The 16,059-nt window shown below is 44.0% G+C and overlaps 2 protein-coding genes across 2 annotated transcripts in view; one reads left to right on the top strand and one right to left on the bottom strand.

Moving 5' to 3' along the window:
• Positions 1-13,418, bottom strand: part of rab26 (RAB26, member RAS oncogene family) — a gene marked incomplete at both ends in the record, with an annotated part of 94,197 nt that extends 80,779 nt beyond the window's left edge. Inside the window, 2 exons of the mRNA XM_080747443.1 lie at positions 2,419-2,529; positions 13,257-13,418. Coding sequence (XP_080603569.1) covers positions 2,419-2,529; positions 13,257-13,418 — 273 coding nt within the window. The remainder of the gene's footprint in view (positions 1-2,418; positions 2,530-13,256) is intronic.
• LOC308303802 (beta-1,4-galactosyltransferase 1-like) lies at positions 8,907-9,770 on the top strand (the record flags this gene model as incomplete). Its single annotated transcript, XM_080748303.1, has 1 exon — positions 8,907-9,770. The coding sequence occupies one exon, from the start codon at positions 8,907-8,909 to the stop codon at positions 9,768-9,770; it is 864 nt and encodes a 287-aa protein (XP_080604429.1).
• Positions 13,419-16,059: the final 2,641 nt, after the last annotated feature.

Here is a 16,059-nt window from a genome sequence, read left to right as displayed (position 1 = left end):
TTTCTTTGGCAAAATCTGGCAACAGACAATTCCATGTCACTTCCTTACTTGGGAGGAAGTGAAAAGATGTTTCTGAAGCAGCACACACAGAAAAAACCTCTAGCGCCCCTCTGTAAAAGGCAATGGCAGCCTCCATAGAGAGAGCCAGGAATAAGGTGAATAGACCAAATCATCATAACATTACCACAACCAAATATTTACGAACAGTATTATTATTCATTAACCTTATTTCTGGAAGAACAGGGCACTTATTATACCGTTATTGACTATTGGAAATATATTATTGCGACCGAAGGTCGCATATACTCTGAAGAACCGTGTCGCTTGAGTGTCCTTCCTTCCTTCCGTATCCTCGTGACCGTCCGTATCCTCTGTGATGTCAGTGTGATGTCAGCGAGTTGTGACATCACCTCCTGTACAGGGCGGCTACACGAAATGTGGATAACACTATATATGGAGATAGTCCAGTCCATCATGTCATATGGGACTACCGTCATAGAAAGTAGCCATTGTTAGGCCGGAGTCATTGGCTGTCTAAACATGGAGATGTGGATAACACTATATATGGAGATAGTCTAGTCCAATATGTCATATGGGACTACCGTCATAGACAGTAGCCATTGTTAATCCGGAGTCAATGGCTGACTGTCTGTACAGGAAGTGATGTCACATGACATACTTTTTATGCCCATATATGAGTCCTAACATGGAGATGTGGATAACACTATATATGGAGATAGTCTAGTCCAATATGTCATATGGAACTACCGTCATAGACAGTAGCTATTGTTAGGTCGGAGTCAATGGCTGTCTGTCTGTCTGTCTGTCTGACTGTCTGTACAGGAAGTGATGTCACATGACATACTTTTTATGCCCATATATGAGTCCTTCTGTACCACATCTCCATGTTTAGGCAAACTCCACACAGAAAGGCCCTATCGCCAACCCTTACTAAGTAGCATACATTTACAACATACCTTCTCCAAAAACATCAATATTGAACTCCATATGTATATGGATACATACATGTATTTTTATTAATAAAGGATAAAATAAAATTAAAATGCCATAGATGGGCATTCCCAAAAGCAAAATCCCTTTATGCCCATATATGGGGATTTCTGATGTCATCAATCTCTGGCCCTAACTAGCTCAAAAGCCTGCTTTACTCTGATTTACACCCTACCTTTCCAGATGATGACCTATTGGGTATACACTTATGTCCAAATATAGAAATCCCAAGGCATCAAACCCAAGCTTGGCTTTACTAATTAACATACGTTTTATGCCCATATATGGAGATCCCTGTCCCAATGTTATCAATATTAAGGACATATCTGGAAATGCCCATATTTGGTAATGTCCACATATGGGCATGTTTTGACATAACATAGTCAGGGCCCTATCGCTCACACCCTAGGTTGGGTTGGCGTGTTCTCCCCGTGTCTCCTAGGGTTGATATCCTCACAAAATTGGTGCAAGTCAATGGCAGCGTTTCCAGAATATCAACAATACCAAGGGCCACCAGGACCGTAGGGCTGTGGACAAGGACTTGCAGCGCATGAACGCCGCACTGGAGCGTGAAAACCAACAGGCCTGATGGAAAGTCAGAGAAACGCTGTGGTTGGCCAGATTGTCAAGAATTGGCGCGACCTCGCCCTTTAGGGCGAGGTTGCATGTCACCCTGAGGTCGCATTCCACCCTTGGGTGTCTTACTAGTATGTTCTAAATATCCACACATCAACAAACTAGACAAAGCTAATGTTCTGGAAATTTTATATTATATTGTAGACGTTATACCCGGAAATACTGCACTACATGTTTGTTTACTATTAGTTCAGTGGGAAGACTTTCAGCACTTGCTTGGAGGAGAGCAGCTATAAGTAGCAAACACTGACAGGTATACAGTATGGTATTCATCACTGATAGACTGTACATATTGTATATTCCAATAAACGTATTGTTGATAGACTCCACATATACAGCATTCATTGATTCATACATAGAGTATATTGTTGATAGACTGTACATACAGTACATAGTATATTTATTGATAAACTGTAGCTACATACATTACAAATTAAGAGACCCATTGCAGATATTTTGCGTCACATTCTAAGTTCAACTGTGTTTTCTTGCTTTTAGCATACCCAATTACAATACCCATACATGTGCCTTTCAACCTTATTGCTGTTACTCCTATGATGCCTGAATTACCCTCCCAGTATAAATAAAGGCCTGTCTGTCTGATACATACTGTACATCCACTAAAGTCTTCCATAGAGAGCAACAAACACACACAAGATGATGAAGAAGATTTGCATGGTATTACAGTATGTGAATGTCAGTATTACCTTGTGTGTGTGCATACAGTGTACCTATGTATGGATAACATGCACGTGCGTGTAGTGTACTCACCCGGAAGTCAATGCCCACAGTGGAGATGAAACTACCAGCCAGAAAGGCTCCGTCTTTGAAGCGGACCAGCAGACAGGTCTTCCCAACACCTGAGTCTCCTACCAACATCACCTGGAGAGAGACAGAAAAAGAGAGCAAAATTATGATGGAGTGTGTGACAGATCAATTTCACATAGAGAGGGACGGAGGGAGGGAGAGAGAGAAAGAGAGACAGTCAGGAAAAGAAATTGATATTGAGAAGGAGAAGCTGGGTAATGGAGAGAAGGGGGAGAGAGGGAGTGTGTTGTGTGATGAGTGTGTGAGCAACAAGACAGATGTTAAGGTGATACTGAGGGAGAAGGGGAGAGAGGGACAGAGACAGAGAAGAGAGGAAACAGACAAAACAGGGGGAGAGAGAAATGTGGAAGAGAGAGAGATGTGGAAGATGGGAGAGATAGAGAGAAAGCCTTGATCTTGGTAAGACATGGTCCATTGATTTACAGAATCCCCCAGTCAAAGGGGATGGGAGCTTATTGAGACCTCCGTAACTCTGTCTGTGTGTGTGTGTGTGTGTGTGTGTGTGTGTGTGTGTGTGTGTGTGTGTGTGTGTGTGTGTGTGTGTGTGCGCGCGCACGCGTGCGCGAGCGTGCGGGAGAGAGAGAGAGAGATAAAGAGAATGCTGTGGAAAACTTCAATTTTAATCTATAAACACACACGCACACACACACACACGTACGCACAAGGAAGGATGAATGAAAGTAATTTCCAATGACTTCAAAGGGAGAGAGAGGCAGTGCGCAGAGACCGTTGAGAGAATATATAAGAAAAGAGGTGGGAGATTGAGATAACAAGCTTCCTCCAGGATGGAAAACAAACAAAAGAAAGAGGTTAATGGAATGGCACACAGTAGTGTTTCACTTTTTTAGTTCGTTCTTTCTTTCTTCCTTTTCCTTCCTCCCTCCACGCTTTGGATCGTCTCTCTTCCTTCCTTACTTTCTCTCTTCCTGTCTTTCTCTTCTACCTAATCACCTGTTGGCAAAGATAGGATGCAGTCTGAAGTGTCAACATAGAGCAACAGTAACTACCATGTACTGTAGCCTTTTAGGAATTTACGGATGTGGACTATGTTGGCACGGCTGGCCTTGTAACAGCCCTGCTGTCAGCTCATAATGTCATACATGCAACTCGTAGTTGAGAGCCTCTCCCCTCTCCCCCGGAAAATAGCAGGGAAATGTTAAGAGGATTTCAGGGATGACAGGTGTCTTCTAGACTAGCTTAGTTTGTAGTCTTTATTTGGTGGTCCAATGTGGCACGTTTCACCCCACGGCTGTCCGTCACGTCACACCTTTGGCCCTACTCTTATCTCCGGCACCGTTGCCCCTATCCTGCCAAACGTTGCACACACTCCTTGGCTGATTTCTCACATGCCCCTCTTCTAGCGCCACCATGAGGTTGTCGACCTGATGGTCGCTTATCTTAGGTTAGGTAGTCTTACTGGTAGTCTTTATTTGGTGGTCCAATGTTCACAGAGCTTACTTACCTTACTGCATCAAAGCTTGTGCCCACAAAGTGCTATTTAGTTACAGTGTTTTGTGTGCGCAGTAGGTGACCCACAAGCATACAGTCCCACAGACACATGCATGTATCTCACTCTCTGTTGACACAGCTGCAATGTGGCCATCAGTCACTGTCATATTGCAGTGGTTCACAGAAGCCCAAACAATAGCTTTAAAGAGATAGTTCACCTCCCAAAAATAAGGATATAGGCATATATATATATATATATATATATATATATATTGTTTTTGTTGCATTCCTAAGCCAATAATAAGCAGTGGTTCCCTATGGAGACACAAGGAGACTATTGTGTCTCATAGGGCTAAGCCAGGGGTCGGCAACCCAAAATGTTGAAAGAGCCATATTGGACCAAAAAAACCCAAAGCAAGTCTGTCTGGAGCCGCACAAAATTATAAAAGCCTTATATATTGTCGTTGTCGGGTGGAAACCTTGTATGTCCAAAACTTTGTTTTGTATTTATCATTTAAAAAATGAACTAAACTAGTGAAAACAGCCGATCTACAAGCACACAACGCCTCGCATCGCGAGGCGTTGTGTGCTTGTAGATCTGCTGTTTTCACTACTTTTGTGCGTCAGTCTTGTATGATGAAGCAGGGCTTTACTTTGCGAAAAAAAAAAAAAAAAAAACATACAAATTTGAAACTTGGAGATAACAAGGTTTCTGCCCGTCAGTGACGATAAAAAAATCGTTAAAACAAAAAAAAAAAATTCCCCCCATCTTTTTTTCATTTTCATACATTTTTGAGAAAGCTCCAGGGAGCCACTAGGGTGGCGCTAAAGAGCCGCATGCGGCTCTAGAGCCACGGGTTGCTGACCCCTGGTTTAGACCAAACAGTGGTTCGGGTCCCATGTTTGGGTCGCGGACCAATTTTCATGTGTCGCGAATACTGTAAATATCCAACTTTTTGTTTCCTATACAATAAGGACGCACGCGCGCGCACACACACACACACACACACACACACACACACACACACACACACACACACACACACACACACACACACACACATATATATGAATAAATATATGTATATATATATATATATATATATATGTCAATAGATTTAAAAAACAAGTTTAAATAAAAACAATTCCAAAATCTTTTGTAGAACTCCTATTTCCACTTGTTTAGGACAGGGTGTGGACTCATTTCTCTTTTGGGTCTTGAGCTAAAAGGTTTGGGAACCACTTATTGTACAGATTATTATGTTCATACTATATTGAATGGTTAGTTAGACTGCCGTTAATTGCTATATTCTTGGTTTACCTATCCTATTACTATCTCTCTGCATTTTATATGTGTTTACCTTGCTTATTGAATATGTTGCTCTGGTTAGTGTCTTAGTGAATTGTCCTGACACAAACAATAAAACGATTCAAACTCCCAAAGAAAACACTGTAGGTGTTTTTGCTCAGATGAACTTTGTCTGCAACACTACAGCACTTTTATTCCATTTACAAAGAATCACCGGGCATGACGTGAGCTGGGGATTGTTCTGTCACAGAGAAAAGTGCACCGCCGAACTGAAAAGGTTGACAGAAAAACATACAGTAGACTACTGTGAAGTGGTTCCAAAACGTTCTAGCTCAAGACCCAAAAGAGAGGTTGCCCGGGACAAACGAGTGAAAATAGCAGATCTACAAGCTAATTTCTTTTCATTCATGGAATTTTCTCAGATGTGTTTGTTTGTTCTAAAATTGATTAAAAAACAAATCTTCAAAATTGTTTAATTAAAGATCCCACCTGTTACTTCCCATGGTATCATACACGATACGCGTGCATATCTCTTTGTACGGGCCATTCTGTCCGTGGCGTTAGTTGTCTCCATACATGGACACTCATACATGCACACAAAGCCATACGCAGGAGAGGTTTGCTAGCCTATGGATCACCAATTATTTCCGGGGTAACCGGAAAAATCGTCTGACACGTGGATCAATTACAGTACTTCAGTAAATGCACTTAGTTACTTTACACCACTGGTGTTGACATAGGCCTACTTATGCTCTCAATTGTATTGTATGGTTACTATGACTCATTCATTGTGAATAAATCAAGTCTATACCGGAGATGTGGCGTAACAGCATTGATTTCTACAAAGAGAGGGACATCCTTAGCCTAGTTCCAGACCCTGAATCGCTAGCCACACCCCTTTAAATTTTTATTTTGGCGATTCAGGTGTCTAGCATCGCTCTCATTGAAGAGGCCTTCCTCGTTCGAAAATCCGTACGGCAAATCAGCGTTGTGAATCAGCATCTTGTGATCAGCGTGGGTGGGGCTTTCCCAGAACTCATGTGCGTGCGTTTCCAAGTAAACAAGCACCGCCGCCATACCGTACCGCGCATCGCGTCACGGTAAAATGCTGAAAATTGCGGTAAATTGCGGTAAATCGATCTCGCTATGAAACACCAGTAGCAGGCATGTTATGTTATGTTTGATTACTAGTTCCTAGTGCTCCTATTCTGCCTGTTTCTTTGGTTAGCAAAGCACTAGCAAGCAACAGGCTAGCCACTAGCCAGCCACACATAACAACACTACGTCATGTGTTGGTCAGACGGTGAACGAATCGCTTAAGACTGCCTCTTTTTTGGCAACGCCCATCCCTGCAATCGCCCTGGGTGGGAGCGACCTCAGACTGAATAATGGAGTGATACGAAATGTCAATTCAGGCTGAGTGTCAGGCTAGGACATCCTCTCAACATAAGATGCTGCATTCAAGTTCAGGAGAGTTTGGACAACTCTTGAATGCTGCCTTCAGGTATGGCATGGAAAGGGGGCATTTGCATTTCTTTCACCATACTAAAAACGGCATTCATGGTCTGGAGAGGGCACATTTTACAGACAGATAAAAGGGCAGGGGCTCCAACCCCCTTTGGTGTCTATGTGTGCACGTGCCTGGTATGCGCACAACATCATCATACCCGGAAGTTATGTGGGAACGCCTACTGGCAAAAAACCACTTCCTGGCATTGACAGCCCATACATCCAAACAGAAAAGTCCTATCTGATTGCATTAAACAACGTTAAATTACGTTAAACTCACTTTGCCACTCGATTTGCCATTCACTTTATGCATGCACATATACCCATTACCCTCTATAGCAATGGTTCCCAAACTTTTTAGCTTGTGACCCAAAAAAGAAATCACATTCCCAATATAGGCCGGGCCGAGGAAGAAATTCCACTCTTTTCACATTGGCCTGTTATAGCGCCACTAGCAGGTCGACTTTTGCCAAACTCATTTTTGGAACAAAATGCCTCAAATCCAGGGACGTGCTGGGCCCCTGATTCAGCCTGGGAAAAAGAGTTGGAGAGGCCCTTATTGCGCGCTATAGAGAGAGAGATCTCTCTCCATAGCGCTGCTGCTACTCAAAGATTTGCCATTTCAGATCATGACAAGTGACAAGCCAGTGGGCCAATTACAGTACATGAGTTATATTTCGTCGTTGTCGGGTGGAAACCTTGTATGTCCAAAACCGTTTGTTTTGTATTTATCATTTAAAAAATGAATTAAACTAGTGAAAACAGACGATCTACAAGCACACAACGCCTCGCACCACGAGGCATTGTGTGCTTGTAGATCTGCTGTTTTCACTACTTTTGTGCGACAGCCTTGTATGATGAAGCAGGGCTTTGCTTTGCGAAAAAATGTACACATTTGAAACTTGGAGATACAAGGTTTCTGCCCGAAAGTGACGATTGACTTTGTTGGCCGCCCAGCCCCCAAACTGGAACGAAGGCTGACATTTTATGTAATTTTTTTTCCTAATGGCCGGCCTGGACCAGCCGGGAATGAACCGGCCGTTCGGGAGTTGGCCCGCTTTTCCCAATGGCCAGCACGTCCCTGCTCAAATCATTTATGCAGTGTCATATTGCCGTTAATGGCAGAAAAAGACATGGCACCCGTTTCACATTGGCCTATTACTGTATATTGCCACCAGGAGCCCACAATAACACACCTGACTTGGTGGAAACCGGGAGCGTGTCGCTGTTACTACATCTCATGTTTTCGACACCCGACTCTAACCCTCACCCTAACCTTAACCTCCGTGGAGTGAGTCGCTAACCCTCCGGTCGAAATGATGGCCGTTTGCAAAAGCAAGATTTCCCGGTGGAAACCTGTGCTCGGAAAAGCACAGCTTCTAGTTAGTGAATTCATTTTCTCCATTGACTTGAATGGGAAAATGCTGTCAACCGGTGCTGTACCCTGTCCATATATGGACATTCCAGAGGGATTAATGTTGATGACATCTGGGATATCCATAGGACTGAGGGAGAGATCTCCATATATGGCCATTCATTTATTAGTGAATTATTTTTCCCCATTGACTTGAATGGGGAAAATTCAAATGGTAAGACAGAATTAATCACGGCAACCACACTTGCAATTTCCAATTGCATCTTTCTAGTTATGATCTCAGGTGATTTGTGTTTATGAGTGATTGAATTGAGTTCCAGCAGCAGCTGATGCCTCCCTGTCTTTTCATTGTTTTATTCCCCCGTCAGAGTTTCACTTTAAATGTATCTGATACACAGGTGCAGATCACTGTACATAGAGGCCTATGTCAACAATCGTATTTTAATAATAATGTTTTAATTGACATTAATTTATTGGTGCACCACATTTTACAACAGTATTTCTAGGAGGAAGCTTGACACGTGATGTCAGTCTATCCATGACGTCAGTCTATCGGTGACGTCAGTCTATCCGTGACGTCAGGCCAAAGGCCCTATTTAACATCTGTCTACATTCAGTGACTCTCAGTAGGTTACTTACGTAGCGTTATATGACGTATGTGATCTTTAGTGTATCCCATCATCGCTGTGGAAGATTACTGTTTGAGCGTCAAAATGTCAAGGTCTAAACAGCCCACGTTGCTGATAGTGTTGCTGTGTGTATGCTTGTATGCGGTGTGTGTATGTATGTATGTATCCTGTGCAAGCCACACCCCTCGAACCCCATGCACCCCCAGGATCGCGTTGCCCTGAGACCTCTCCTCTCCTGATTGGACCCCTGAGCGTCGAGTTCCAATCCGAGGCGAGCCTTGAACAAACTCTTAAGGAGAACCCAGACGTTGAGGCCGGTGGTCGATATCGGCCTAAGGACTGCAGCGCCGCCCAGAAAGTGGCCGTGATCATCCCTTTCAGGAACAGAGACGAACACCTCAAGCAATGGCTCCGCAACCTCCACCCCTTCCTTCAGAGGCAGCAATTGGATTATGGGGTCTATGTCATCAATCAGCACGGAGACGAGAAGTTCAACAGAGCGAAGCTGCTGAACATCGGCTACGCCGAGGCGCTGAAGGAATATGCGTACGAATGCTTCGTATTCAGTGACGTGGACCTGATTCCACTGGACGACCGCAACACGTACAGTTGCTTTGGGCAACCTCGACACCTGTCTCCTGCCATTGAAAAATGTGGCTTCCGTTTGCCATATCCCAACTACTTTGGAGGAGGAACATCGATGACTAAAGAGCAGTTTTTGAAGATCAACGGTTTTCCGAACACTTACTGGTCCTGGGGAGGAGAGGATGATGATATTTATAAGAGGGTTGTGTTTAAGGGTATGTGGGTGTCCCGTCCCGACGGGAAGGTGGGCAGGTCCAAAAATATCCCTCACGCGAGAGACAAACTCAACGAAGACAACCCAGAGAGATTCGATCTTCTCCATCGCACCAGACGGACCATGGCAACAGACGGGATAAACACTCTGTCCTACAAGGTTGTGAAGACAACGAGAGAACCGCTGTATACCAACGTGACCGTAGACGTCGGTCGGCAAAGGTAGGTTAGTGTGGCCTACCGATGGCACTATAATAGGCCACTGTGAAGAGGATGTCATGTCCTTGGCCTTTCATGGCAATCGGACGGAGCATGCATGATTTGAGGCATTTTTTTTCTTCTAAATGTATTTAGCAAAAGTCGACCAGCTGGTGGCGCCATAACAGGCCAATTTGAATGTGTTCTTTGGCCTAGTGGGAATGTGCGTACAAAATTTCACGGAAATCGCAACCTCATTTGAGGCATTATGTTCAAAACGGACCAATCCTGCAAACTCCTGGCGGTGCTATAAAAGGCAGATGTGAAGAATCCAGGGCAAAGGTTTGTCCTTGGCCTCTAGGGCACTGGTTCCCAAACTCTTTATTTTGTTCAATTATCGAATGAATGTACTGTAATCCTGGCCGCTACACTACCTCTACCGACCTGGGGAGAGCAACGGACCGACCTCATGTTTCCTTCTGTGCATTCATATCCATGTAAACGTTTCTTTATGTAGGAAAAGAAAATGGGATTTTTACTCGAGTCCCACAGAAGACCCATATTTCTTTCCCCTTGTGGCTGTGCAGACACAGTAGAAACTAAGTGTACAGTATATCACACTGTGACAAGTTGCAGACGCATTGGGAGCTAAAGGGGAAATGGATGGGATACACTTTGGGTCACTTAAGGTGAGAACAACACACCTGGAGGAGAAGAATACGTTCCAGAGCTGTGGGTGACAGATACAGAAGACCTCCACCTCCAGGGACGTGCTGGGCCCCTGATTCAGCCCGGGAAAAAGAGTTGGAGAGGCCCTCATTGCACGCTATAGAGAGAGATCTCTCTATAGCGCTGCTGCTACTCAACGATTTGCCATTTCAGATCATGACAAGTGACAAGCCAGTGGGCCAATTGCTTGAGTTATATTTTGTCGTTGTCGGGTGGAAACCTTGTATGTCCAAAACTGTTTGTTTTGTATTTCTCATTTTAAAAATGATTTAAACTAGCCGATCTACAAGCACACAACGCCTCACACCACGAGGCGTTGTGTGCTTGTAGATCTGCTGTTTTCACTACTTTTGTGCGACGGCCTTGGATGATGAAGCAGGGCTTTACTTTGCGAAGAAATTTTCAAATTTGAGCCCGACAGTGACGATTTACTTTGTTAGCCGCCCAGCCCCCAAAATGGAACGAAGGCCAACATTTTATTTTACATTTTTTCTTAATGGCCGGCCTGGACCGGCCGGGAATGAATCGTCCGTTTTCCCAATGGCCAGCACGTCCATGTCCACCTCCGTCATGCTGACACCAACTGAAGCCAATCCTCTTAAAAGCATTCTGGTGTAAAGTAACAACGTTTGTTAACTGAAGTGACTATAAGTGCATTGACTCAAGAACTGTTGTTAAAGACTACTCCACATCGAGGCAAATGTTTCTACTTATATTGGTCCCAAATGACTATGGGGTCTATTAGGCTGAAATGCCCCTGTAGTCCAGTTACCCCAGCAGACACATTCGGTCGCGAAATGAAAATCCTAACCGTGGCCTATACCGTCACGGCCCAGTGTAGCGGTGAAAAAAAGAGCGGCTCATGCCTTCTTTTCTTGGCATTTGTGGAAGTAGATCCAGAGATAAAGCTGTTTCTTTGCATCAGCCATGAACCGGAGCCTATGGAGAATAGATGCTCCATGATGCTGGCGGCCGAGTTGCATGATGGGATATGTAGTGTTTTGAACACCAGCGGCTACCGTATGTTCTGTTTACTTGGTAACCAGGGTAACCAGGTAAGATGTCTCCCGGCGTCTTAACGGTGAGTCGGCTCCCATTAACCTTTGACCGCAAGACTCCTGTGGACGTGTAAAGGGCCTCCCAGACGAAGACGATATCTGATAAGATCCGAGATCGTAGATAGGTGATCATTTCAAATGAAAGTGATCCTCTTTCTTAAATTCGGGTTCCGATATATCCCCCTGTGCAAATGAATGAAATATCTGATAGCTTTTCAGAATAGCCAGATATCTTGAGTGACCGCCCCATGCGATCTTGGTGGGAGTGGGACAAAAGTTTTGTTTTCTTTTTTTTCTTTTCTTTTTTCGAGGTTGAGATAAGAGGGCAAAATGCCCTCTTTGTCTCGACAACTCTATTTTTTCAAGGCATAATATCTTTGGCTATCATCTTGGCTGTGAAAGCAGTGATCCTTTCTGCCTATCACAATGTGGAGGTTTTGTCTGCCTCTCAAGCATGCAAAAGGTATCCAGACCGCGGACCTGACAGAGTCTGTGCCAGGGTCTATTAGAGTAATGTTAACTCCATAGACACATACAAAACAGAAAAAGCACAAAACTATGGCACCAACTCTTTAATTGTCTTTTTTGTTATTTTTCTTAACGTTGTCTTTTTTTTTTTTTTTTCACCCAGTGCCAATTATCTAATGTAATCCTGGGCGCTACACTCCCTCTGCCGAACTGGTGAGTCAACGGACTGACCTCATGCTTCCTTCTTTGCATGAGGAGTCCAAGTTGCTTCTTTTCAACTGACGGGGGAAGCTGACCAGGGGGAGGCAGTATATAGACCAGGATTACTCCATGTTTTTTGTGAGGGTACCCTAGGAGACACAGGGAGAGCATGCAAACTCCACACAGAAAGGCCCTTTTTGTTAACTTTCATTTTTATAATGGAAGTCAATGGGGCTCGGGTCAACCGTCAAATGTGGACATATTACAGTTCCACGCAAATGAATGGAATCCCATGGAGAACATGTTGCTTCTGGTACCAGAACAGTGCAACTAGCGGCCAACCATAGGAACTTTTAGTTCCGTGTTTGCTTCATTTTCAATCCGGACAACTGGCCCCCTGGTTGTGAATTTGAATATTTTGGTGCACAACCAGGTATGAATCAGGCATAAAGACAGCATGCACTGACTACCTCCATCTGTTTTACTCAAATAATTCAGAAGCATTCAAAAGAACAGAACAGTGTGTGTGTGTGTGTGTGTGTGTGTGTGCGTGTGTGTGTGTGTGTGTGCGTGCGTGCGTGCGTGCGTGCGTGCGTTTTTTTACATCTGCTCTGGCTTTTGTGTTTCACCCCAAACATCTGATATTCATTTATTCAGACACACTAAGCTCTACATTGTGATAGTAGGCTCAGTAATAGGGCATAGGGGTCTCCCTGCTGACCAACGAGTTACATTGTCACGCATTTAATTTCCAACAAGCTAAAGGGACCACTAAAGCTTTCATTAGGAGAGGAGGAGATATGAGAACAGATATCACATTACGCAGCAAACAATAAAGAGTTTCTGAGTGGCTATACCTGCTCCAAGTTGATTATGTTTACAGCAGTGGTTCAGTGGATTCCAGGGAACTCTGTGGGTTCCTTTAGGAGGGTCTAAATTGATCCATACAAGTCTGTAACTCTGACAGTGTACACATTATCTGACAGTGTACACATTTGTACACTGTCAGAGTTAAGGGGAGACTTTGACATTTTGAGAAACACTGGTTTACAGGCTACCTTGAAGGAGACATCGTAGAACTCTCCGCTGTTGCTGATGGCCGGTCTGCTCGGGTACACCACGGCGCTGGACGGAGCGGAGGCACACTTCTTCTCCCTGCACGGTGACGCTTTGGGGCTCCTGGAGTTGCCCTTGCCCTTCAGTCCCTTCTTCCTGGACATGATGATGGCAGCACTGGTCTGGTGTCACAATTAAAGTTGATTAATCAACGTTAATTAACGATCGATGACTACGACGGGAGCAGCGAGTGATTCTTTTTTTGTCGTTTTATTGACAAAAACTGTCTACTTTTCCCCACAATTCCCAGTGTGGATTTATTTTTACTACAGGGCAGGCTACGCGAAACGCTGAATTAACTTCACCTGTCAATCAATATCATGACTTAAATTATTATTTTAGCCCCTGATGTACAGACAACAAGGTTTAAAAACGGCTAGGTTGAGAGCATTACATTAATGAGCCTAGCGATAGCTGTTCTGGGTGCCAGACTCACGAATTAAACATGTAACTCTCTCCTTCTCTCTCTCTCCCTCTCTTGTTGTGGTGTTTGGAGCGCTGCATAGAAGGCATGGCTTCTGGACGGTGCGCTTAAAGGTACAGTAGCCTACAACAAACGTGTGTGTGTGTGTGTGTGTGTGTGTGTGTGTGTGTGTGTTTATTTGACCTGCATACATTGTTAGACAAGATAAGTATCATACCTTAGAGGCAGGTTGATTGATTGATTGATTGATTGATTGATTGATTGAATGAATAGTATACTTCATTAGGCAAAAATGTAAACAGCACAAGCACGGAGGTACAGTAACACATTTGGACTAAAAGGATTTATACAAAAAAGGACTTATTTTCCATTGTGATCCCATGTATTTAATTCCTCGACAGAACATAGAATATTAACACAATACCTGTCATCAACAATACAAATAGCTATATTCCTACAGGAGAAAAAGGGAAATCGGAGGCAGTGTAAGACATTTCATTACAAGGGAATTTAACATCTATGTCCACTTGTAGTCTTCTGACAAATGCTTTTTCAGTTCTGAAAGAAGCCAGATACTGTACATACAGTAGGCCTACATTTCTTGTCAGTCAGTAAACCTTTTTTTAACAGGAAATTATGACCTCTGTAACAATGGAGCCCCTTAATGAGTATTTTAGAAAGTACAGTAGCCTACTTGGTCCAGTGAGTAAAGGTAGATAATGTGGTGTGCATAGTGACTATGGCAAGACGTCCAAGTTTGAGTGCTCCATCTACCCAGTTCCTCAGTTGTCCACTGCTGTAGGGGCTTTTAAGCCATGACATCATTTTGTAGGCAGAGGAGAATCTGCCCCCAGAGCATTTTCTGTCCCTCGCTATTTTCAACAGATCCGAGACAAAAATAACGACTAAAGTATAATTCTAACACTTTCCTTTCAACAACAAAGAGAAGAAAAATGTGTAAATAGTAAAAATAGTAAAAAGATTCACGGAAACTGGGGGCAGAAATTCTCCTCTGCCTACAAAATGATGTCATACTTAACAGCCCCTTTCATCGTGGACCTCAGCAGGCTCATTGGTCAGATTGTCTCCTCCATTCCTCCCTGCATTCCACAGTTCCAGACCAACTTGTATTTGGTGCCACAAGCCGAGGCCGAGCCCATATGTATTTCCCTCTGGTTAACAATCCCGGTCATCGCTTCTATAAGAGGGCCTATCATGAGCAGCTATCAGTCTCAAAATCACCAAAGTCTGTTAGCAAAAAGCATCATCTAGCCACCCCACACACACTGAGCAACACTACTGCTATTGCTGGCCCTGCTGGGGTCTGGGAAAGTTTGATTTGGTGTATGCCAAGCACACTTTCATTCACTTGTACAGTGTAGGCCTACATATAGGTGAGGGGAATGGAGTAGGGAGACATCTCTGAGGCCAGAGCAGACATGGCATGGTAGCTCTGGAGAAGGATTATGAGGAGGTTGGGTGAGGAGCATCAAGTAATTTAGCTGGTAAATGACTTACTGTTGATAGTAGTATCAATAGTAAGTAGTATCTTACAATAGCACAGTATCTCTAAACTAGTAAGACACCCAAGGGTGGAATGCGACCTCAGGGTGACATGCAACCTCGCCCTAAAGGGCGAGGTCGCGCCAATTCTTGACAATCTGGCCAACCACAGCGTTTCTCTGACGATTCTAGTTGTTGTCATTCTGGGGGGAGTTTGTTCATGTTTTTGTGAGGGTATCAACCCTAGGAGACACGGGGAGAACACGCAAACTCCACACAGAAAGGCCCTATCGCTCAGACCCTAGGTTCGGTTGGCGATAGGGCCTTTCTGTGTGGAGTTTGCCTAAACATGGAGATGTGGTACAGAAGGACTCATATATGGGCATAAAAAGTATGTCATGTGACATCACTTCCTGTACAGACAGTCAAGGTGGTTGCACACTGCTGCGTTTTTCGGGCCGAATATCGGAGTGAATTTCGGAGCACGCAAATAAAAAAATCAAACTCACGTTATGTCAGTCACGTTTGCACACTGCCGCCCGTTTCGCGCACCACTCTGTCCCTTGCTCTCTCTATCTCTCTCTCTCTCCTTGCCCTGAAAAACGCATTTCGCAACGAAAAACGCAGCAGTGTGCAACCAGCTTCAGACAGACAGCCATTGACTCCGACCTAACAATGGCTACTGTCTATGACGGTAGTCCCATATGATATGATGTACTAGACTATCTCCATATATAGTGTTATCCACATCTCCATGTTTAGGCCAAACAGATTCGCTCCATTTCTCCATGTATAGGTCCAAATGCCCAACATTGAGC

This window comes from Nannobrachium achirus, assembly GCF_963921795.1.
Source record: "Nannobrachium achirus genome assembly, chromosome: 18".
NCBI lineage: Eukaryota > Metazoa > Chordata > Actinopteri > Myctophiformes > Myctophidae > Nannobrachium > Nannobrachium achirus.
Note: the sequence above shows the minus strand (reverse complement) of the source record. Positions and strands in the feature narration are given on the sequence as shown.